At 43.1% G+C, this 24,006-nt stretch overlaps 1 protein-coding gene across 7 annotated transcripts in view; it reads right to left on the bottom strand.

The window, feature by feature from the left end:
* Window positions 1-24,006, bottom strand: part of CDC48B (cell division cycle 48B) — a 205,885-nt gene that overhangs the window by 98,016 nt on the left and 83,863 nt on the right. For 6 of the 7 annotated variants that reach the window (XR_015689157.1, XR_015689158.1, XM_087669709.1 and 3 more), the window contains one exon: window positions 22,751-22,879. The exons of the other annotated variant lie outside the window; for it this stretch is intronic. Coding sequence is in view for 4 of the 6 variants with exons in the window: in XM_087669709.1 (XP_087525835.1) it covers window positions 22,751-22,879 (129 nt within the window). In the remaining 2 variants the exon portion in view is untranslated. The remainder of the gene's footprint in view (window positions 1-22,750; window positions 22,880-24,006) is intronic. 7 annotated transcript variants of the gene reach the window in all.

The following is a 24,006-nucleotide window of genomic DNA, read 5'->3' as shown; positions in this document are numbered from 1 at the left end:
AACCTACGCATAGGAACGTTCCTGAGGACCCATTGTCTCGTCGGAAGTATGCTTGGAGCGTTTGCCCGCAGGCGGCAGGTCAGAACCAGAAGGTAATTCCTCCGTACAAGGGACCATCTCGTCCGTCTCCTCTGTATCAGAATCCGGACCAAGGGCGGCCACCGTCTGGTCTATAAAAGCCAGATCCAGCCCAGCCATACTTCTGTCCTCTTTCTCTGTTTCTCACTCTCTTGCTCGCTCACTGGCGCTCACACACACTCTCGGTCTCTCGCTCTCTGTCTTTGTACAGAACAGTGGGTACTCCGGCCGAGACGCTGCCTCCCTGCCAATTGTCTGACTTAGGGTTTTACCGCAGCTGAGCGCCTCAGCAGAAAAGGACCAGCAGGACGAATGGGCAGAAGACAGGGCGTGTGGGCAGCTCGCTTGGGCAGAAGACAGGGCAGGACAGGGCGAGGCTCTCTCTTGCTCTCGTTTTTCCTGCACACAGGGCCGAGGCGAACCTGCACAGCCCGGCGGGAAAGCCTGAGGCCACACACAGGCAGGGAAGTGTGCCCGCAAACGGGTGTGCTCCAGGGCGGACAGGCGCAGAGGTCGAGGCTACACACAGGCAGGAAAGCGTGCCCGCAAACGGGTGTGCTCCAGGGCGGACAGGCACAGAGGTCGCAGACGTCAGCAACGGGGCGGGACGGGACCGGACCGGACGGGACGGAACGGCCGCGAACCAGGGCGCATGGGTGCGAACAGGTGCGGAACAGGGGGAACAGGCGCAGCGCCTGCGGATGACAGCGGGCCGGTCAGGCGACGAAGGCGACTTCGACGACAGAGAACAGCACGAGCCGCAGCCCGACAATTCCCGCCATCGTCTCTGACATCGCCTCGCCTCTCTCTCTCTCTCTCTCTCTCTCTCTCTCTCCTCACGTATGATACGAGTGAAGAGCTCAACCCCACGTGAGATTATCAGAGCTAAGTTGGGAGCATCACCCATGGTGGCTGAGGCCTTGGTCCAGGCAGTGACTTTCATACATAGACTATGGGAGCTCCCCCAAGATAGATACCCACGGCTAGCCCTGGCCTCTTCTAGACAACTAGCAGCAGACGGTGACAGACACTGTTGGTATGCTCAGATGAGTACATGGATGAGTCTACATGGGCTGCAGATTGACAGACTACCCCCCTTTGACTATAGCCTGGATTGCCCTACACTTGACCTAACCAGATCAGAGCAAACAAACTGAAGTTAGATACGGAGAAGACCTGGATCCGACCCCCCTCCCCCCATGGCACGAGGATGGCACACTACCAGACCCACTTCCTTTAGGTATCTGAGGATGGTTTCATCACTCGGCCCAATTATATGGACACACACTTGCCTCATGGACTACGCACAATTATTGGTCAAATCCGCACCTCATCCCACCACCTAAGGATTGAGACAAGCAGATGGGAGGGTATACAGACAAAAGAACGCATATGCCCACTATGCGACAGAGAGCCAGAGACAGAGGAACACTACATCTGCCGATGCATTGTATATTATGACATATGAGGTAGATACCACTGTCTGTTTCGAGAGGGTTTTGGACCCCTGAGACGGATCATGCAGTTTGAGGATCAGAGATGCTTGGGATTCTTCCTCTTGGAGCTCCAGAAGCGCAGAGCAACAATTCTACGGAGTAGGAGGCCCCCATAGCTCGGCTCACATAGACAAAGAGCAGTCACTAACTTTTTCACTAATACACGACAAAGTATGGCAGATACCAGTACCACTGCCACACAGCCTACAGGAGTACATCATCATTGGACCTCATCTCCTGTAGGTGTCCCTTTGGATAGAGCAGTGGCACTTAGCCGGTCTAGGCGCCCACGTCCACCCGGACGAAGGCCTAGACATCCACACCACAGACAAATTAAAGCCATCATTGAGCGCCACAGGAGACAGATGCCGAGACGCCTCAGCCATGCAGAGATACACCTCCTTAGAGAACAGACATATCACTGATGGAGAGTTTTCCTTTCTCTACTCTCACTTCCAGATCACTGACATGTTTCTCTTTTATAGGACACTATTTCATTTTTTTCAGTCTTATAGGCATTTATTTTTCATCTTTTTCTCATTCCAGATGAGAAACACACCATCATTGTATGTATTGCTTTGGTCTCATAGGCCACATTGGCCTTTTAGAGACGTTAATACTCTCTCTCTCTCTCTCTCTCTCTCTCTCTCTCTCTCTCTCTCTCTCTCGTCTCACACATACACACACATATAAGCTGGAGCTTAATGGCTGAAATTTTGAATTGGAAAATTAGGGCTTTGCTGTAATCAAAAGGCACCAAGCTTTTACAACCCAATGTATTCATCTAATACTAACAATGTTAAAATATGTTAATAAAATTAGGGTCACGTATAATTTATGTCGAGGGTTTGAATCATACTCAAATCATACTTTCATACGTGTTTGCCTTTGACATTTGATTCACGTATTAAAAAACTATGCTCCCATATACAAGGTGCTTCGCATGACCGACATGGAGGGATCTACTATTGGCCTCCTCTATCATCTTATGGCGGAGGCAATGGTGGAGATACAAGCATCGACTATCTTGGATGGGGAGGCTTTTTCTGCATGGTAATGTACCCTCCATCTCTCCCTCTAAATTTCTTTATTATACATTTCTACTGACATCTTGGACACCATGGCAAAGAGAGATGATATTCTCTTTTTGACAAAGATAAGATGGGAGTGGATGAAGCAACCCATCCATGGATTCGGGGCACTCTTGCATCCCGCATTCAAGAAGCCCTCTCTATTTGTGGATACCAATATCTTTACCGATTGTAATACCTTTCTTCCAAAGGCTTTGGGAAAAAGCACCATGGTGCCTTCCTCCAACAGCTCATTAATTATAGTGATCAAAGGGGCACCGCTTTCACTTCCACGATTTGTTGGAAGAGGGATTCATTGATGCAACCTCTTTTGTGGTAGGAAAAATTTGGCTACCAATTGTTCCACCTTCAAAAAGTAGCTTTACATCAAATCTCTTAATTCTTTTAAATTGATTTTAGTTGCAAGTTTGATTTTTGAAGTTAAAACCTTTTTTTTCCAATATGCTTTAGGATTGCTCTGTCGATGGATACATGTGAGAGGAATTGATCTACATATCCCTCATGTTGAGCTAAAAATGCATTAGCTTTACTTAAATAGCCCCAAAACATGCTTAATTAATGAAAAAACCTTGTTTATTTAAAAGAAACACGATCCTAGAGAGTTTCTATATCCCACATGCACAAACCCTTTTGGAAGGGCCCAAATACCCTATAAATATGTATGTTGCCCTCCATTCAATCTTTAATCTCGTTTTTGTGAATTTCATGTGTTTCAACTTGTTGCCCACACCCCATTCGCGGAGGACATCTCAACCAAAGTTGTCTATTGCTATCGACATCAGTTGGCACCTGATTTCCAGCCCTCTTCTCGCAGTTTGGAGTTGATCCTAGCCAGGCGACTATTGTTCCTGCACAGACCTGTTGTCCTACTACCTGCCACGTCATCTGCAGCCTGTGTTTGGCAGTTTTCTCTCTCCTCCAGCTGTCACCAAGCCATCCAACCTGCGTTTGGCAGTTTTCTCTCTCCTACAGGATGTCATGCCTGTGTTTTTAGTCTTTCTCTCTCCTACAGGCTATCCTACCTACATATTTTGTCTTTCTCTCTCCTGTAGTCTGTCTTTTTTGTCTTTCTCTCTCCTCACTGTTGTCTACATCAAATCCAGCTTCTCACTGCTGCATTTGTTGGTGTTCGACATCCGAAGACTACGTTGTTGCAATTCGGGATCCGATCAGAGTACGGCACACTCTCCAGCTCATTACCCCTGCCCTGATCCTTGAGATACAGGAGTTTGAGGTTCAGTATTCATTCATTGTATTGAGTGTTTGCTGCATGAGCATTGCATATTCAACAATTATATCACTTCACTTATTTTCTGTGTTCATTGTCTCTGAGTTACCCTAGCCCTGACTCTGTTCTTTATCAGTCTGTGCTTTGTCGTACGGTTTCTGTTTATGTTTCTGTGTTAGGGTATTTCTTCACATGGTATCAGAGCCTGGTTCTCTCTGAGAAACCTAGGCCTTTGATCTGAAAGCTTTACACAAGAAGCAAGAACAACAATATGTTCAAACGACTTCAAACACAACAGCAGCGATTCAGTCTCCAGAACCAACTCTGTCGAGAACCGAGCGAGAGTCGGCCAATCAGCTTGCTCCACAAAGTTCCGACATGGTGGAAGAGACTTTTGATTACTTGGAAAAAAAGCTAGTCAAGCTGACCTCTGAAGAATACAAACTGATCATAGCTTATAGATGAAAGAAGATTGAGGAGCTCGATCGAAGGATTGCCCTTCAAGAAAAGCTTCTAAATGAAGGTATACATGAATTTCTCTCTTCAAATTTTGCACATAAATCTGATGATGTTGCAGGGCCGTCGAGACCTCCATCAGGCATGGGCCCCCCTCTTGGAGAACAAGACCCGGAGTATGTTCCTTTCTTTCATCCTCTTCCATCCAGTCTGGTGCAAGGTACTTTAGATTCATCTTTTGTTCCTTCTTCTTTTACCTCTTCTGCTTTGCAATATTCTGGTAGAGATCGTGTGGAAGAAAGTGTCAAGTCTGTTGACTACGGAAAAGGTCCTCTTGAGGACCAATTTTTCTATGTTAGCACACGTCGTGGGGATTATAAGAAAAAGCTAGATACCTCTTCTTTTACCCTTCCTTCTTCTCCGTCTACTTCACAAAATCAAAATGAATTTAGTATTCCTTTTTTCTTCATTGCATGGTGCATCATCAACTTCACATTTTCATTTTCAATCATTAAATGATAAAAATGAACAAAATGCATCTGCACCTCACACACCACATTTTCAAAATCTACCCATCCCACCATATTCTTCTATTGCTTCTCCACTTCCATTCACACCATTTATAATTCCATTTCAAACACCTCATGTCGCACTGCACATCACATCGGGGGGTTATAGAAACATAGGCACATCCTTTAGGACCTCATCCTTCCCTCGGTCGGGTAGTGCTCCACCTACTTTACACACATTTTCAGGATCATTGCAGCCTGGGTATCTCTACCAATCTCTTCCAAGTGTGGATCACTTGACTCCACAGTTTGCCTCCATAGGTTTACCTAGTGGACCTTGTAGTCATACTACTGTGTCCCAGTCTCACTTTGGACAGGGCTTCCGTGTCCCAGTGCCTCCACCTCCATCGGCACCTTATGGAAACATTCATGTTCTAGTACCTCCGCCTCAATCGACACTCATTGGACACTCACAGCCTACTTCTGTCTACCCACCTCTACCCCCTCCTTCTACCTATCAGACATATCCACCTTCACCATCTTACCCCCCCACCATCTTGTCCCCCACATCCATCTTACCCCACCTCCCATACCTCATGGTTCTAGCTCATGCGTTTAATGACAAGACTCGCTTTAACGATTCAAACTTTACCACTTGGTCGAACTTGATGAGACATGTCCTTGACTCCCAAAACCTATGGGATCTTGTGCAGGGGTTGTAACCCCAACCCGATCCCGCATTTGTCCCATACGAGGTTGTCCACTCATGAAAGGCTAGGAATGCCTCCGCAATCGGCGAGCTAATGCAAGGCTTATTGCTTGAGTTTCATTCTTAGCTTCAACATTTTGACTTAGCATCTGAGCTATGGACACACATGACTGACCACTATGCGACTCTAGTTAGGACCCGTCGTATCAATCTTGACCATGAGCTCTAGCTTTTCAAAATCACTGACCGGGATGACTTGAAAGTCAAGTTGACTGAGTATCGACGTCTTCTCACTAAATTCTCCACTACGGGGACTCCCAAGTCCTCTGACAATTAGGTCACATTGTTCCTAATTAAATTCCCCAGGAAATACTTCAATTTTGTGGAAGATATAGTTTCAAAGCCTACCATGCCTACATTCTACGAATTTGAGTATCAATTGTTACGTTACGCACGGTTGTTCGATCAGTTTCATATGAATTCCTCTTCAGAGGGGACTCTTGTTGCTCATTCTCAGAAAGGGCAACAAGGAATGGGAAAACATAACTAAACCTCCACTCCAACTCAAAATCAAAATCAAAAGCAAAAGCAAAATTAATCCGGAGAATCACAAGGAACATCCCAATCTCTCAAACATGGGTGGCAAAATGTACCTAAAAAGAATAGGTATTGTCAACATTGTCAAAAGGAAGACCATTTTGACAAGAAGTGTCGATCAAAGGCAAGAGGCACAACACCAAAACCTAAGTCACAGACCCTGATCTCTTAGTCGGATAACCCCCAACAAGGGAGGCAGGGTGATGGCAAGGGGCAGTTTAAAGGTTGAACTAATACTGCCACCGCTCAGCCATCTCAGTCGACAACGTTCTCAACTCCAAAGGGCTCGTCTAACTGGTCTACAGAGGCCCAATTTGTCTCCATAGAGACATCAGATGCGAGTCTCATCCACATCTATGAGTTGCCTCCTAACGAGGTTACCACAGAGGCCAACTCATCAAAGCTAAGCACTGCAGCTCCTATTTGGATTGTGGACAATGGAGCTACACATCATATGACTCCTATAGCAGACATTTTCTATTCCCGAGCCCTTGTAGCCGGGCAGTTTGAGTAGTAAAAAACTCCTCGATCAAGATTCAAGCTCAAGGTTACGTCAATTTTGACACTAACAAGGGTCCAAATCTGGCTTCGCTAGACAATGTATATCATGTTCGTCAGCTTGGGGTGAACTTGTTATCTATTTAGCAGCTTTGCCGGTTCGAGCAAGCAGTGTTCTTTACAGCGACCACAGTCGAGGTCCTTGAGACTCAAACTGGTTTAGTGATTGCCCACAGTGGGGCACAACCTAATGGCCTATACCACATGACACATTCTTTGACCAAGCCAATAGCTGAGGGCTCCGTGTTCCATAGCTTCCAAGCCTTAGCCACATCTCGAGAGTCTACAAACAATGAGCGCCTTTGGCATTTTCGCCTAGGGCATCTTGGTTATGACTCTCTTTATGAGTTGTCACACCATGAGCTCGTTGAGGGCCTTCCACGCCTGAAGCTAGCTCAAGATGTCTCTAAAGCATGTCAGCTAGGGAAACAGCAGCGTACCCCATTCCCTCAGTAGGCCTCACATCATGCTAAGGTGCCTCTTAGATTGATTCATGTTGATCTTTGTGGGCCGACATCCACTACCGCCTTGAACGGTGTGCTATACTTTTTTTTGATAGTGGATGATCATTCCAGATACATGTGGGTGTACTTTCTCAAGCATAAGTCAAATGCTTTCACATATTTTTTTGCTTGGATACTACTTGTTCATAACCAGACTAGTCGTCGTGTCAGTTGCATGAGGAGTGACATCGGGGGTGACTTCATTTCCCACGAGTTTTCTGAGTTTCTAATCTCACGCCAGCTCACCTCTACCAACTCCCCTTCTCACAATGGACTCGTAGAGGATAAAAACCGAGAACAGTCATGGAAATGGCATGCTCTATGCTGTTCCTAGCAAAGCTTCCTGAGCGCCTTTGGGTCGAGGTTGTTAACACTTTGGTGTACATCCTCAACTAGTGCCCCACTGCGGCTCTTTCTCAGAAGACCCCGTATGAGGCATTTTTTGGCTCTCGGCCTGTTATTTCCTACTTCAAAGTCTTTGGGTGTCATGCGTACACACACACGCCTGATGAGATAGAAAAGCTCACTCCCCGAGTTAATCTCCTTATTTTTGTGGAATATTCCTCTGAAGCAAAAGCCTATCGTTTGTTTGATCCTCCGACAAACAAGGTGATCATTAGGCGGAATGTCGTCTTTGACGAGAGGAATATTGTGCAGTCGTCTGCATCGAATTCCGATCCGATTCCTTCTTCCATATCGTCAGAGATCGAGCCTACTGAGCCTAGTCTACTTCCCGCTGCTAACATTTCCGCATATTCTTCCGTTCCCAGACCCCGTCCGCGAGACCTGTTACCTCGCTGGTACCAGCAGACCATGCAGAATTCGAGGATCCTACCACAGATTCCACTCCAGATGGACCTAGAAGATTTGCCTACCTGCTTGCTCCTCAGGCTACATTTGCGTCCTTGTTTACAACTGATTATATGGTGCATTCTGAGTCGAATACATAGTGGGAGGCTCTTCAGCACCCTCAATGGCGAGAGGCCATGGAGAAGGAGCTAGAGAGTATTGACCGAAATGAGCCTTGGACATTGGTGGATCATTCGAGCCATAAGAAAGTCATCGGGACAAAGTGGATTTTTAGGACCAAGCTAAAACCTGATGGGACTTAAGAAAAATACAAGGCTCACCTTGTCTGCAAGGGTTTCGACAAAAACATAGCATAGATTACGAAGAGACCTTTGCCCCTACTGCGCGGTTGACTTCCTTTCGGTTGCTACTTGCGCTAGCCGCTCACAGCGGTTGGTCGATACATCACATGGATGTCAAGAGTGCCTTCCTGAAAGGTTTCTTGGAGGAGGAAGTCTATGTGGAGCAGCCACCGGGCTTTCCTTCAAGGAACCCTAGGGATAAGGTCTTCCGCTTGGGCCGAAGCAAGCGCAGTGGTCTTGGTTCCATAGGATGGATGAGTTATTACAGACTCACGGATATCATTCTACCCCTTATGACCCGAACTTATATGTTCAATCTACTGCAGAGGGGTTTAGCTATATCCTGCTATATCCTACTATATATTAATGACTTACTCATCACAGGCTCAGATTCTGCTCCCATAGCGGAAATCAAGGCTAAGCTTAAAGCTACATTTCAGATGACAAACCTTGGTTTGTTGTCCTATTTCTTGGGGATTGAGGTAGTTCGTTCTAGGGGCAATATTTTTGTGTTACAGCAGAAGTCTGCACTTCAGCTCGTGGAATAGTACACTCAAGATCAGACACGGCCAGTGGCCACGCCTCTAGATCCTATTGTCCACTTGTAGGATATCCCTTCGATGAATATACCTATCGTTTTATTGTAGGAAAACTTATTTAATTCATTCACACTAGGCTAGATTTAGCTTACTCAGTTAGCATACTCAGTCAGTATTTCACAGCACCTAGAATGTCACATTGAATTGCATGTCTTCGTGTGTTGCGTTATTTGCAGTGTACTTATTCTTATGGCCTGACATATGGTTCTAGTTTATGTTTGCAGGGGTATACTGATTTTGATTGGGCAAGAGATCCTGACATCTGACATTCCCATAGTGGCTACCTCTTTACCTTGGGCACGACTCCCATTTCTTGGTCCAACTGTAAGCAAGAGACGATAGCGACTTCCACGGTCGAGACTGAGTACCAAGCTCTCTTCAATGGCACCACCGAGGCCATCTATCTGAAGAGTTTACTGGTGGCGCTTCATTTTCCATGTGACTCTCCCACTGTTGTCTACTGCGACAACCAGAGTGCCATTGCCCTTGCAGGCAATCCGATCATCACACCACAGGCACGGCATGTGGACGTCCACTTCCACTTTTCCAGAGAGCAGGTTGAGCTAGGCACTATTTGCCTAGAGTTTATGCCATCATCTGATGATTTTGCAGATATCTTGACCAAAGCGGTCAACTGGCCAGTTCTTCAGTACCTGCTACCCAAGATTGGTTTGGGTACACTCTCCTCTACTTCTTCAGCTTGACGGGGAGAGGGTGTTTCCCTCTTGCTTTCCCTTCCAGTTTGAGAGGGGGCAACTTCTACTCTTGATAGTGTCAATGATGATGCTTACAGTTTTTTAGACGTTACATTTATTTATTCTTTTGTATTGTATTATGGACATTTGTAACTTCATCCGCACTGTCAAGATGACATGATTGTAAAAGGGCACTTGGACAAGTGAACAATTCCCTTGCGAGGGCACTGTCCAAATGGCACCCTTGCATAGTATATTGCGCGAGCATGATATCTTGCATCTCAGTTTGCATTACCCCATGCACTCGCATTCTGTTCATGTAAACATGCATGTGTGCGCATTTATCCCTTTTCGATCGTTTGGAGTGGTCGACTCTAGGATCCACCATATTCGTAGCATTGCATATAACAGTCTCCAAGGCAATCTTTCTCAGCTTGTTTGCTTTCTTTGCTTGTCTTGCTTGCTTGACATATTTTCTATACACACACCTTAGACATTTTCTTCGTCACTGATACCCAGTAATGGTAGGGATAGTATGCTTGTCTTGTGACGGTTGTCTTGTGACGGTCTTTGGTCCGATCCGGCGGTCTTGGGTCCGACCATCCCTTATCACTCTCCCATTTGGGGCACGGATACTCAATAGGACGAAACCTTATTTGAAACCCTCACTTAATGCTTAATCTATTAAACCTAAAAAGCCCTCAAAAAAAAAAAAAAGTCCATAGTTGGTTCCATCCGTCTTTGTAGGGCTTGGTAGGCCACTGGGCAGCCGACATGCACCCTTTGTCCAATGCCTTGTTCTCTTTGGGGTAATCACTTGGGCTCCCTTGGTAAGATAACCATCACCTTTGTAGTCTTAGTAGGCCACTGGGCAGCCGACACGCACCCTTTGTCCGATGCTTTGGCTACTTTAGGGTGGGACACCTTGGGGTAAATGATTTTTTAAAAAAGGGGGCTTGGCTGGCCTCTATTCTCGTGGCACCATTGTTGAACCTGAGAGGGATAGTTGAGCTAAAAATGCATTATCTTTACTTAAACAGCCCCAAAACATGCTTAATTAATGAAAAAACATTGTTTATTTAAAAGAAACGCGATCCTAGAGAGTTTCTATGTCCCACATGCACAAACCCTTTTGGGAGGACCCAAACTTTCTATAAATACATATGTTGACCTCCATACAGTCTTTAATCTCGTTTTTGCAAATTTCAAGTGTTTCAACTTGCTGCCCACACCCCATTCGAGGAGGATATCTCAACCAAAGCTGTCCATTGCTGTCTACATCAGCTGGCGCCTGATTTCTAGCCCTCTTCTCGTAGTTTGGAGCTGATCCCAACCCTCTTCTCGCAATTTGGAGCTGATCCTAGTCAGGCAATTGTTGTTCCTACACAGACATGCTGCCATACTGCCTCCCACATCATTTGCAGCCTGTGTTTGGCAGTTTTCTCTCTCCTCCAGTTGTCGCCCAGCTTCTGTAGGCTGTCCAGCCCACGTTTGGCAATTTTCTCTCCTACAAGTTGTCCTGCCTGCGTTTTTAGTCTTTCTCTCTCCTCACTGCTGTCTGCATCAGATCCAGCTTCTAACAATTGCGTTTGTTAGTGTTTGATATCCGGAGGCTACCTTGTTGAGATTTGGGATCCATTCAGAGTACGACACACTCTCCAGCTCATTACCCCTGCCCCGAATCCTTAAGATACAGGAGTTCAAGGTTCAATATTCATTCACTACATTCATGAAATTGAATCATGTAACGTATTTAGAGATGTTTTATTTACTTAGTCTAAGTTATCGATGTATAGGTTAATGTAAATGCGCTCAAGCTCTCCACAAGCACACTTAAAAGTGAGATACGTGAGAAGGACTTGGAGAAGTAAATCTTTAAAGCTCTTTATTTGAAGCTCGAGGAGAATAGACCAGCGAGTCTCTTGCACTCGTGCACACTAGCATGTCATTGTTTGCCCTTGCACCACTAGTGATGAAGCTTCTACTTCAACGTTGACACCAACTGCCTATGGTGATCATAGGGCCCTTATGTGCTACATGAGGTGTGGGAGTGGCTTTTGAGGCACTGCTAGTGCAACACATGAGGGATACCTATCACTAGCTGCTATGTAGAGCTTAGAGAGCCCGAGTATGACAAGGAGGGCAATGTACTTAGTGAGGGTGATTTTGTTGAGGACGGTGACGACTCCTCAAGTGCCAAGGAGGTTGCTTCTAGCTCTGAAGCCGAGAGTGATATAAGTACTTAAATCTAGAGCCTATGTTATATTAGATTGATCATCTTTGTCACATGATCCATTTTTGTATACTTTTTTTATGAGATTACCAACTTAGCTCATAATAAAGTTGCTAGTTTCATACTATGCTCTTGAGTCTTATTCCAACTCTCTTTTGCACTTACTTTTAAGTGAAGTCTGTAAATTTATGTTTTAGGTCCAAACATTAAGTCTAGACTTAAAATTACATGTGAATAAAATTTTCATCAAACATAGGTCCAAAATTTATTAGTACCGTACTAGTATCAAACGGTACTAATCGGTTGCTATCGGACATGACAACCCCCCTCTTAATCAAAGACTATTTCAAACTTTGAACCATAAATGCCTCCATTCCTTCAAGCATATACCATAGCGTATAACTTTTTCTCATAAGCTAAATAATTGTTGTGCTTTTTCTACTTTTTTACTCTCAAAGGCTTTTTCTCATAAGCTAAATAATTGTTGTGCTTTTTCTACCTTTTTACTCTCAAAGGCAACCAATCTACCATCTCGTGCTTGTATAGCACCTGCTACAATATCACTAGTGTCTAATTCCACAACACATTGTCCATTGGGATGTATTGTCAAGAGAACTAGTGTTGTCCTATACCGACTTCCAGCTTATCAATTTTTTCTAATGGGCTGAATCCCACTAAAACGTCCTACCATTTCCTTTCAGCTGATCCATCATTGGAACAGCTATCTTTATTTAGTCCTCGATAACTTTCTACAAAATCTTACTAAATCTAAAAATGTTTGTAATTCATCTAGACTAGTAGAAGTTGACCACTATAAAATGTCTTGAACTTACTATGGATCCATAAGAATCCCTTCTTACAATACTCTATACTCTAAATAGTACATTTCTTTTATAATGAATTCACATTGTGATGCCTTAGCATATGAGAAATGATCATGAAACAATCAAAACACTTGCCTTCAATGTTCTAGATGCTCTCCTTTAGTCTTACTGTAGATAAGGATATCATCTAGGAAAACAAGAGCAAAATTTCCTCGAAGAGGTCTAAGAAGAGTATCTTAACATTATAAATACAATTGACACATTTGTCAGCCGGAAGAGTAAACCTTAAAACACAAATTCGAGGAAGTGGGTATGTGGTACTAGTAACTCCTTTTCAATGAGGGTTCCAAACTATACACCCATCCCCTACTTGACAAAACGTCCACCCAAGTCATCCTCATAAGTTGGAAATCCAAGCTAATTTTATAGCCTTGTACTTCTATAGGGGCTTATTGCATGAGAGTTTTCCACAAATCTTTATCATACCCATCATTAAACTTACTGCATACTCATGGTAACTAGGCTTTTCGTTTAATGTTCAACTTTTAAACCATAGTGTAGTTAGTTAAATTGTGAGCCACTATTGTCAAACAATTATCTTATTCTTAATCCTTTACAAAACCATGCATTTGAATCAAATCATGACGCCCAAACATAGGTTGACATAAAGCCTTTTGGACAAAACAATCATGTGTCCTATCCATGTGGTACACAATCGCATCCTTATACTTTGCATCATTCAACGCTAAGGCTTGGATGGTGTGCACCATCCTTGCTTTCCTCTTTCAATTCTAAGGCTTGGACGGTGTGCACCATCCTTGCTTTCCTCTTTCAATTCTTTTGTCCACTTCATTCAAGTGTGGATAGTCGGTCTTTGCATGACAATCAGTCTCTCCATGATCAACCCATAATCGGTCTGATTTGCACACTAGAAACGCCATGGGCATAGGCATACCGTCATGTTGATGTGCCTTACTCCTCAATACATAAATGCACCAATGAGATATACGTATACACCATTACATGCCTATTATTCTACTGTGTCAGAATTGTGGTCTTCTGTAATAAAAAGTGAAATTACAATTTCCTTGTATTCCATGCAGCAAACCATGAAATTTCTGATTCCTGCTCAATTTTGCATGAGACAGCAGTTGTTAGCATATTTGATGCATAGGCATGTGAACTATATTTATGACAGTGGATCGATAAGAATGGATGAGGTGGCAGCCAAGGAGGTCACACACAAATGTATGCAATGTATCCCATAAGCAAAGAGAAGTAAGACTGTGCAACCTCAAAAGCTATAAATTCATGTACTTGCTTCACTATCAATTCAATCAAGCCTATTTTCTGTTATCATGTTTGTCCAATTATTCTTCTTCTTTCCCTCATGATTTACTCTTCTACTCTTATCCAAACCATGTATTGAGACAGCAGTCTCTCTTGTTCCTCAGCCCTTCCTCCCAACTTTCTCAGCCTTTCTACCTGCTGCCCCTGCTGAACCCTAATTCAGAACAGCTGGGAAATCAGGAACAGCAAACAATTTGCTGAGTTTGAATGAGATATGGTAGAAATACCTCAAATTTTTGGTAGAATTGATGGTGGCTGACTTCCTCAAGCACGACCCACACAGAAATTTCAACCTTGATTTGATACTCCATTGCAATGAAGTTGCTAATAAAGGCTTCAGGAAAGGCTGAGATGAAACCAGAATCACAATACCTAGTCAACAACCTTGGGTGATTCCGCATGGGTAGGATGAGAGAGAAAGGCAATTTGGAAGCATCTCATGTTTTTTCCCAAATCGCTAAAGGCTTTAATATCAATGTTATGCAACTAACATACACACAAGTATTGATTATTCTTCCTAAATTTAAAACCAAATCAATAAGCATGGCCCTTGGGGTGCTCACCAATCTTTTGCTAATTATGGTTCCCATTGAATCCTGTTCAGCATAGAAGGCACACTTGTACTTAACTTCTAGATAGAGCTCCTAGCAATGTTTCTTTTATGTTATTACTACACACGGGTTGCAGATCACCGCTAATATTTCTACATGTGATAATCACTCACATTTTCCTGCTTTTCAGTTGTCATGACGTATATATTGCTTAGTTCAAGATTTTCAGCACTGAAAACCTCATGCATATGCTGAGGTTTCAACGTTTTCAAGGTATAATGTTCGGAAAGATGTGGTCTTCCTAGACTCTATAATGTTAGGAAAGATTTGATCTTCTTAGACTCAAACTCTCGGTTTCTCCAATATCCTTTTCATCAAGCACTGCTTCTTCTTCAAGTTATGCTTCTCAAGAAGCACCCCACTGACCATTAAAGCCCCTCCTTGGCTACCACTTTTACTTCCCTTGGTAAGGAGTTCATTTTCACAAAGTAGAGAGTGGATGGCTAGTTGACATCTCGAAGATTACAATGGTATCAGCAAGGACAGCATGTTGGTTCACTGATCGTAATTTGTGAACATAGTCGCTACCTTTAATATTTTGGAGAACCTGGAGCTAATTCCACAGAAGAGGTTCTGGCTAATTGTTCTTATGCAACATCCCATTACAATGAGTTGAATTTTATTGAGAAATTTTTAAAAATGGCGGCTTGTTCCTTGATCTCCAAGAAAACCACCTACAAGGTGAATAGGATCTTAGACATGCAAAAGTTAGGATTATTCTCAAGGGACTTGCCTTGAAACCCAGCTTGGACTTTAACTTTGGAATTATAGGATGCAATGACTACCACTTAGGTTGTCATTTGCTGAATCCCTTTTATGAGCAAAACCATCCATATGGAGAGAAAATCACAACAACAAGATGGGCAGATTCAAATTGGGCAGCAACATTGGCACATTTGATGGAGCACTGCAAGTTTTTGCTTAACCTTGGGTTCACATACCATTTCATGAAACAACAAGAAGAAACATCTGTTCTTTCCTCATGTATGCTTTAAACCAAATGAAACCACCAATTCAGTCATTAAAGCATACAATAACGGGCACATTTAGGTTTTCTTGCTTCTTTCACTATGAATAACATCATGACGTTTGTGCCAATTCAATTTATTGGAATATATGCACCACTGACAATGCTACAGTCTTCTATGCAGGATAGATTGATCAAAATTTCTACTCTTTGCAGTCACACTCTCCACCTCATATATATTCACCAGCTTAAAAGGTTTTCCACACTTTTTTATTTAATACACTAGCATTTCTATTGCACCGAGGAGTTCCTCTGATGTACTTGGTTCCCAACTTTTGTAAGTATTCAAAGGAGTTCCGGCTCTTTGGAAACTTTAACTGATAAAAGGGCCCCTTTTTCCCAAACAAAAACATGATAGAAGGGCCTCTTTTCCAAAAACAATATCATGAAAGCAAACTTCAAGAAGTGCCTAATCAACTCACAATGTTATACTGCACTCAATAACTAGATCTTATGAGATTGCAATTAGCTCTTATATTTGCTATAATAATGCTTGAAATAATTGTAGTAATATGAAGACATTCAGATAATAGACTTAGACATTGAACTATCTTTGACTTCTAAAAGCTATGATAGGTTCCCTAATGTGTAGAGAAAGAGAGTTTAAGTCTATGATGTCCTTGAGAACCCAAGCATTCTCTTGGATCCTATTAAATGGGACTAGGAGTTTCCTTGATGTTTAAGAGAAATTGTAGTTCAAATCTCTCCTTGCACTTGATTATGTTTCACTTAAATAAGAATGGTTCACCACTCGAATTAGCTATGCAGTATAAAGATATCTTTTAAAAGTGAATTCTTTTTTGGGAAAGATTAGGTTAAAACTATATTTAACTACTCATAACTCAAATGTTAGGACTCCATTTAAGGTTTCAGTGAGAAAGCAAAACATTCATTTTGATAATATTCTCCTTTATATAATCCAAAAATAGCTTAGCAATCATTTTAACAATGCTTAGTAATTAATGGTTGTCTCCATTGAATTGTTGGGATGCATTTTTCACATACAAATAAAAGGACAGACGTTATGTGTCAATCAGCTGGTACATAAACCTCGACATGCAAGGTGTAAACTATCAAAGTGAAGAAATGCGGAAGCGAATGACCGTGACAAAGAGTAAACAGAGATAGAAGAGAGAGAGAGAGCAAGAGACAGTGAAACACAGAAAATCTGCAGTGAAGAATGTTGTATAAGGATGCAGAATAATACACGGGTGCAGAGAGAATATCTGTGTATGTCTCCACCTCGAGGATCGAGCCCTCAAGGTGGAGACAATATCCTAAGATTGCTGGAAACTCAGTCTATTTATAGGCTAGAAATAATACCAATAATTGATGAGGTGCAGCCGACTAATGCAGTCCGACTGCTGCCACGTGGCTATTAGGATTTGCACTTGATTTTTAAGAGGAAGGTAGAAAAAAAGATCTACCTACCTAATGTGTAGAAATTCCTCAAGGAGCTTATCTTGCTTCGAGTTGAGGTTGCAAATATCATAGATTGAAAATGGAATGCACATCCATATGACAATAAATGAGGCTATTGAAAGAGCAATATAATAAGGAGACAATTGAAAAGATCAAATGCCATATAATTCATAGTCTTACAACTCTCAACGTTTTCTTTTTTAGTCTAAAAGACGCAAATAAATATTTCATAAGTGACATTTAAAGCATCTTATAGAAGAGCTTGGGAAAGCCAAAATCCCTTATCACTCTTTGTAAAGAATTTAAATGCAATCCCATACACCTAGTTGTTCTTGCGTAGAGCATTATGTCCTGTTGGTGAATCTTAAAGACAATCTTATACACTTAGATGTTCTTGCATAGAGCTTTATACACCTAAACAAAACCTCTAAACACAATTCAATTGTCCCACACCCAAGTATATTGTTGTGAGGACTTTAGGTCTACACAGCTATGCACAAGTCCAACTCGCAAAGAGAGAATGCAAAAACGAAGAGAGAGGACACAAAAAGAAAAAGAGAGAATGCGTAAAGGAGGAGAGGTCTTATAGACCAATCTCCAATTGATAACTCTTGAGTACTCCAACAAATTAATGAAGTATCCTCATTTTTAGAGGATACTCCATCAACTGGCAAAGTGTTGATACATAGCACCTGCCTGCGTGGCGTCCAAGCAATGACTCTTAACACCCCCTCTCAAATCCTGGACAAGGCAACAGATAGAGGGATCTAGAATGTCGGTGAAGTAAAGCCTGGGCAAGTGCCTTCGTAAACAAATCTGCAAGATTGTCTTCGCTCTTACATTATTCCACATAGATGGTCTCATCTAGAAGCTTCTCCCTGATGAAGTGGTACTGGATCTCAATGTACTTTGTCTGGGCATGGAATACAGGATTCTGTGCCAAGGAAATGCAACTCTCATTGTCGCACCGCAAAATAGTAGGACGAGTCTAGGGCCAACAGCCATGCTCCTCCGACAAATGCCGAGGCCACACAATCTCACATGTGGTAGAAGACACAGCACGATACACAGTCTAAGTCGAAGATAGGGCTACCATGGGCTGCTTCTTGCTCCTGCAACTTGGCCTAGAGAAACAAATAAATCTTCTCATTCCAACCACGCGGAGCCTACTTCAGGCCATACAAGGCCTTGTAAACCTTCCCATGTGAGGAACCAAATCCAGGAGGCTGCTCTCCATAGATCTCCTCCTTCAAATCACCATTCAAGAAGGTCAACTTCACATCCAACTAAAAGACAGGCCATCTCCTATGACCAGCCAAGGTCAAGAACAGCAGGAATAGTTACCATGCGAGCAATAGAGGCAAAAGTATCATGGAGATCAACACCTGGGCACTCTGCAGAACCTTTAGCAACAAGGCAAGCCTTGTGCTTGTCCAAAGAGCCACCACTATGCTACTTGGTCCTAAAGACTCATTTGACACCAATCACCTTCTTATGAGAGGGACGAGGCACAAGGTACCAAGTGCCATTCCGCTCAATAGCCTCCAACTCGACTTTCATCACTTTCCGCCAATGACCAGACTGCAAACCCTCCGTCATTGATGTAGACTCTCTATCCTGCATAACACGGGACATCAAACAATAGATAGAGCAAACAAGCTCCATAGTATGTGCCTGGTACCAGCATGACTTCCGCGGTCCATCCTGCGGTTGCCACTCCTCAAGGACCCCCGCGATCCCTGAATCTCGGAGCGTGTCATGGACCCAACAAGAAGAAGGCCGAATCTCGCCTCGGCACTCTCCATTTGCTGAAGTTTCTGGAAGATCCACAATCAACTAAGGACCAATCGGTGAAGCCGGTGGTTGGGAAGTAGGCTCCTCATCCCAAGAAAAGTCCTCAAGAGACATAGGCTCAAGAGGAACAGTCATTGGGCCTAGCTATCATCGGGATCTCCAAGTACAGGGTGATCCTTCACCCCCCTCTGGAGCTGGAACCTCCAGGAACCGAACATCACGGCTCGTATAGACATCCCGCTTAACAGGATCATACAATCGGTAGCCTTGAGATTGCGAGCTATAGTCCACAAATACCTGTCTTCGAAGCCACTTCAAATTTGTCACCTTGTGTCTTCGGGATGTGAACATAAGCATCACACCCAAAAACCCTGAAATAAGAAACATCGGGCTTTGATCCAAAGTATGCCTCAAAAGGAGTCATACCAACAACAAGGGAAGTAGGGGAACGATTAAGGAAATGAACTCAAGTAGGCACAATCTCAGCCTATAGACATTGAGGTGTCTTACGATACTCCATCATGGTACAAGCCATCTCGATCTGACTCCCATTCTTCGGCTCCAGAATGCCATTCTCCTAAGGGGTGTTTGTATAAGCAAACAACTGGTATATGCCATGATCTGCACAAAACCGAGTAAACTCATTACAAACAAATTCTCCGCCCTTATCCGATCATAAAGTCTTCACCTTCCGCCCCGATCGGTTCTCCTCAAAGAGCAACCAATCCGTGAAGTTGGAGAAAGCCTCCGATTTCAGCTTCAAGAAATAGGCCCATGTCATCCTGTTGTAATCATCTACAATGAGTATGAAATAGAAACTCCCTCGAAGGAATTTCGTCCTCATTGATCCAATAAGATCGGTGGAAACAAGCTCCAAGGGTGCAGAAGACCGCCTCAAAGCCTTGTTGGGAACGACATCACAAGTTTGCTTCCCACGAATGTAGGATACACAAGGTTGCTGACTCCCCACAATATCTGGCAAGCCTCAAACAAACTGGTCCTTAGACACCTTTCGAAGGTATTTATAATTCAGGTGACAAAACCGAGCATGCCAAAGCTAGAACTGAGTTTGAGAGGTAAGAAGAAGAGAAGTCAAGGCAGAAGAAGACCACAACTTGTAGACTCCATTCTCCTCATAACTTGAAGAAAGAACCGCTCTCGATCATCAATCAAGAATCCGAAAAGAATCCACATCAAATTCGACCAAGAGGTCGAGGGCACAAATCTTGTGCATCGAGAGAAGATAATATCCCAAAGCTAGTACATAAAGTACCTCAGATGCATGGGCACCACCACGCCCATTTGGAATAAGATGCATGTTGTCCCGTCCCTAAATAGGAATAGACGAACTATCTCCAATAACAATCTGCCCATGAGAAGGCTCCAAATGACTAATACATGTTGAAGGAGTCGTGCCTAGAGGAACCACTGTCAACAATCCACTCCAGAGTAAATGGGACCGTCAATGCAGCATCAGAAGCCGCAGGGTCAAATCCTCAGCCACCTCCAGATGGATCATGGAGGAAAGAAACTAATGAGGGAGCAGCCACCGCTCCAAAATCCTTTGAAGATTTCTCATTCTTCTCCTTCTCCTTCTTCTCCTTTTCGGGGCAATCCTTCTTCCAGTGACTTGTTTTGCCACAAATGTGACAAGTAGACTCCTTCTCTTTCTCTTCCTTCTTTTTCTTTTGGTTCTTCTCCTTCTTCTGAGAGAATTGACCAACCAAAGCTTCAGATTTCGAAGCATTGGTTCCTTTGAGTTGAACCTCTTGGTTCAAGACCATAGGAACCAACTCTTCCCACCAAAGAGTCTCACACCGCCCTGAAGCAATCAAGGTGGAATAAAAACCACTAAAGTGAGACGGTAATTGTGAAAGAAGAGTTATCCCCACGTCTTCAGAAGTGATCACCTTCCCTGCGTTTTGAACCTGTATCTGAAGCTGCCTTAGCTTGTTGATATGCTCCCGCATGGATGATGACTTGTTGACACTCATAATCCTCATTTGCATTTCCAAAGAAACTCACTTCATGACGGTCATCCGATTCTACATCTGATCCAACTTCATCCATATCTCCCTAGCCACCATCAAATGCTCTATATGAGAGATAACAACTCTAGTACATGAGAGAAATAAAAACGAGCAAATGCAAAATTTGAGTTTATCCCAATGTGCCTGAGCCTTTGCCAACTCCGCCTTCTCACTGGACGAGAGTCTAGATTCGTCTCGCAAAGAACAATTGATAGCCACCATAACAAGCTCCGCCAAATCATAGGACTCCAATATGGCAAGCATCATGACCTGCCAGATGCGGGTGTTCTCACCATCAAGCTTTTAATCTGAAGAAAGAGCCGATAGGACAGACACCTTCCAGTCCATGATTGCCTGATATTCTGTCTCAGCCTCAGAAGACATCTTCACCTACAATGCCTGCACAAAACACAAAAGGCAGCCCCCTCTGACTATGAAAATATAGCCTGCTAGGGCTGAGGTTCACCCATCTCATTCGTTTTTCACTCGTCAAGGGCGATGAAACGGTAAAATTTGCACTTGAAGGGCGAACACACAGCCTTCTTCCTTCTCTAACAGCAAAAACAGGAGCAGCTTCAGCAAATCTTCTCTTCTCGCACGCCCATGCTCGCCTCAGCCTTGTTCTGATGCGCAGCCCACCTGCTCGCACTTAACCGCTGAAAATGCAGCCTCGTGTCGTGCTGAAAACTCCTCTTCAAGTAGGTCCAGTCCTTGAATGCTCTGATACCATGTCAGAGTGAAGCAATGCGGAAGCAAATGACCATGCCAAAGAGTGAACAAAGACAGAAGAGGGACAGAGGAAGAGACAGTGAAACGCAGAAAATCTGCACTAAAGAATGCTGTATAAGGATGCAGAATTATACATAGGTGCAGAGAGAATATCTGCGTATGTCTCCACCTCGAGGATCTCGATCTCCATCAACCCTGAGAGTAATCTCCGCAATCAGTAGGCTGAAATCTGTGAGAGACAATATGCCAAGACTGCTGGAAACTCAGCCTATTTATAGGCTGGAAATAATGCCAATAATTGATCAGCTCAGTTGCATTAAATGCAGCCACCTCATGCAATCCAACTGCTGCTGCAGTCCGACAGCCGCCACGTGGTAGCCTGCCTCTGTGGCGTCCAAGGAATGACTCTTAACATAAACATGTCCAACTACAAAGAAACTAACAACACTCAAGTATGTGAAGAACCCATCCGTGCATACATGTGCACAATGTACGGAAAAGTATGAGAGATCCACTCAGAAGTGAGGGCCCTAACATGCAAGAGGGGTTTGCTTAACCACAAGCTAGATGATAAACCCAACACCTAACGCACATTGCACCCAATTAATGTTTAAAGTGTACTATTGTTAAAGTTTTGTTCCTAGATCTAGTTAATGCTTTAGGATAAGCGTATGTTGAATATGCTTGTGGGAATTGTAAATTTACATGACCAGATGTGAAAGTACTCCAGCTTCATAGAAACCTAGTTGCCCTCCTTAGGAGAAAGTTCATGTGTTCCAAAGAGGAGTTCTTTCTTCTTTCTAAGTATGAAATCAAAAAATGTGCCCTTAAATGTTTAAAACATGGTCACCTAGTTGTCCACCCATAGGAGGAAAAATTCATGTGTTCCAAACATTTGTTGTTGTTTCTGCTTCCTACTCTAAAAATCAACAAGCAAGCCCTTAAAAATGTTCCAAAGATTCATTCTTATTGGTTTTTCTACTTACGAAATGCAGAAGCATACCCTTAAGTATAGAAAATTTATAGGCAACTCACAAAAACAACATTCAGAAGCTCTAACCTCTTAGGAGCAATTGCATCAGCTTCATCAAAAAAAATTATGCTTGGAGCAGCAAGTCGTGCACGAGAGAAAGTTTCTCGCAACAAAGCTTCTCCTTCTCCCACAAACATAGAATATAATTCAGCTCCACTGCAACATTGTCAAATGAGAACGTCTTGTCAAAACACTTTTCTATAGGTCACTATTAACAGTCTTAACCATATGCGATAGTGCACTTTGAACATTCACAATCGAATTCAGGAAACCTTGAACTGATCAAGTAGCAAATGGAGCTATAATAAGACAAGGAATGGACAAAGTCTAAGAGACAAAACCTTCTTCGCCTAGTTCACCTTCAGAACTCACTATCGTTGTCTCTAAATATTATATTGCCCTTGCAGCTCTGCCACATCTCGTATCAACTTCATGTTCAAATCGAGCATGCTTCCCCTATTCACTTCGCCTTCTCTTTAGCTTGTACTTTCTAGGAGGCTAAACCCCAAATAAACATATTCTACTTGACTATATCTTGCTTTTTATATTTAGGACCTTCCGTCATGCAGCAACTTCATACAGGCATTCACCAAGGAATATGAATAACAAAACAAAGAAGACAGGGACATAACATATAATTACAACTTTATTATGGAAAATATGTTTAAATATGCTTAAAAGAAAGATTTCTTGCTCAAAAGAAATGTCTCTTGATCAGAAGGAATGTCCCTACACAAGGACTATGGGCTCCAATTGAGAACGGAAGGGAAAAGGATGTTATAATTCCATATTTCGGTAACAAATTCCATAGTCCTTGTGCACCTGTGGATGGCCTTGTCATCTCTGCAATTCAGAAAGAGCCATTAGAGCTTCCAATGAGCTTTAAGAACTTGACAATGAATTTTGCTTGCATGACCTGCCAAGTCTATCGAATTGTAGGTAGCTTAGCAGGGTCTTGTACATTACAAGCACAAGAAGATGGATCTTTGTTTACTACTCACAATCTCACCATGTAATAGCTACAAGAAAACAGAATGTTTTGGGCATGCAAGCGTCCTTGACCCAATTTATGCCGGATTGTGCATCAACTCATGGGGAAATTAAACTTGATGGTTGCTAGCTACAGAGGACAGCTTATCAATCAAATGTTGTAGGAGAATATGCTTAGTCAATTCTTAGTTGTACAACAAGTGTTTTGGAATGAATGTGAAAAGAAATACCACAAGGAGAGCCAATGCTTTGGGGCCAATCGGGTGTCGGCTCATCTTCAATCTCATAGGGCA

Source organism: Lygodium microphyllum, chromosome 27, assembly GCF_053477565.2.
Source record: "Lygodium microphyllum isolate KBCC chromosome 27, Lygodium_microphyllum_v1.1.10, whole genome shotgun sequence".
NCBI classification, from domain to species: domain Eukaryota; kingdom Viridiplantae; phylum Streptophyta; class Polypodiopsida; order Schizaeales; family Lygodiaceae; genus Lygodium; species Lygodium microphyllum.
This window is presented reverse-complemented; position numbering and strand designations above follow the sequence as displayed.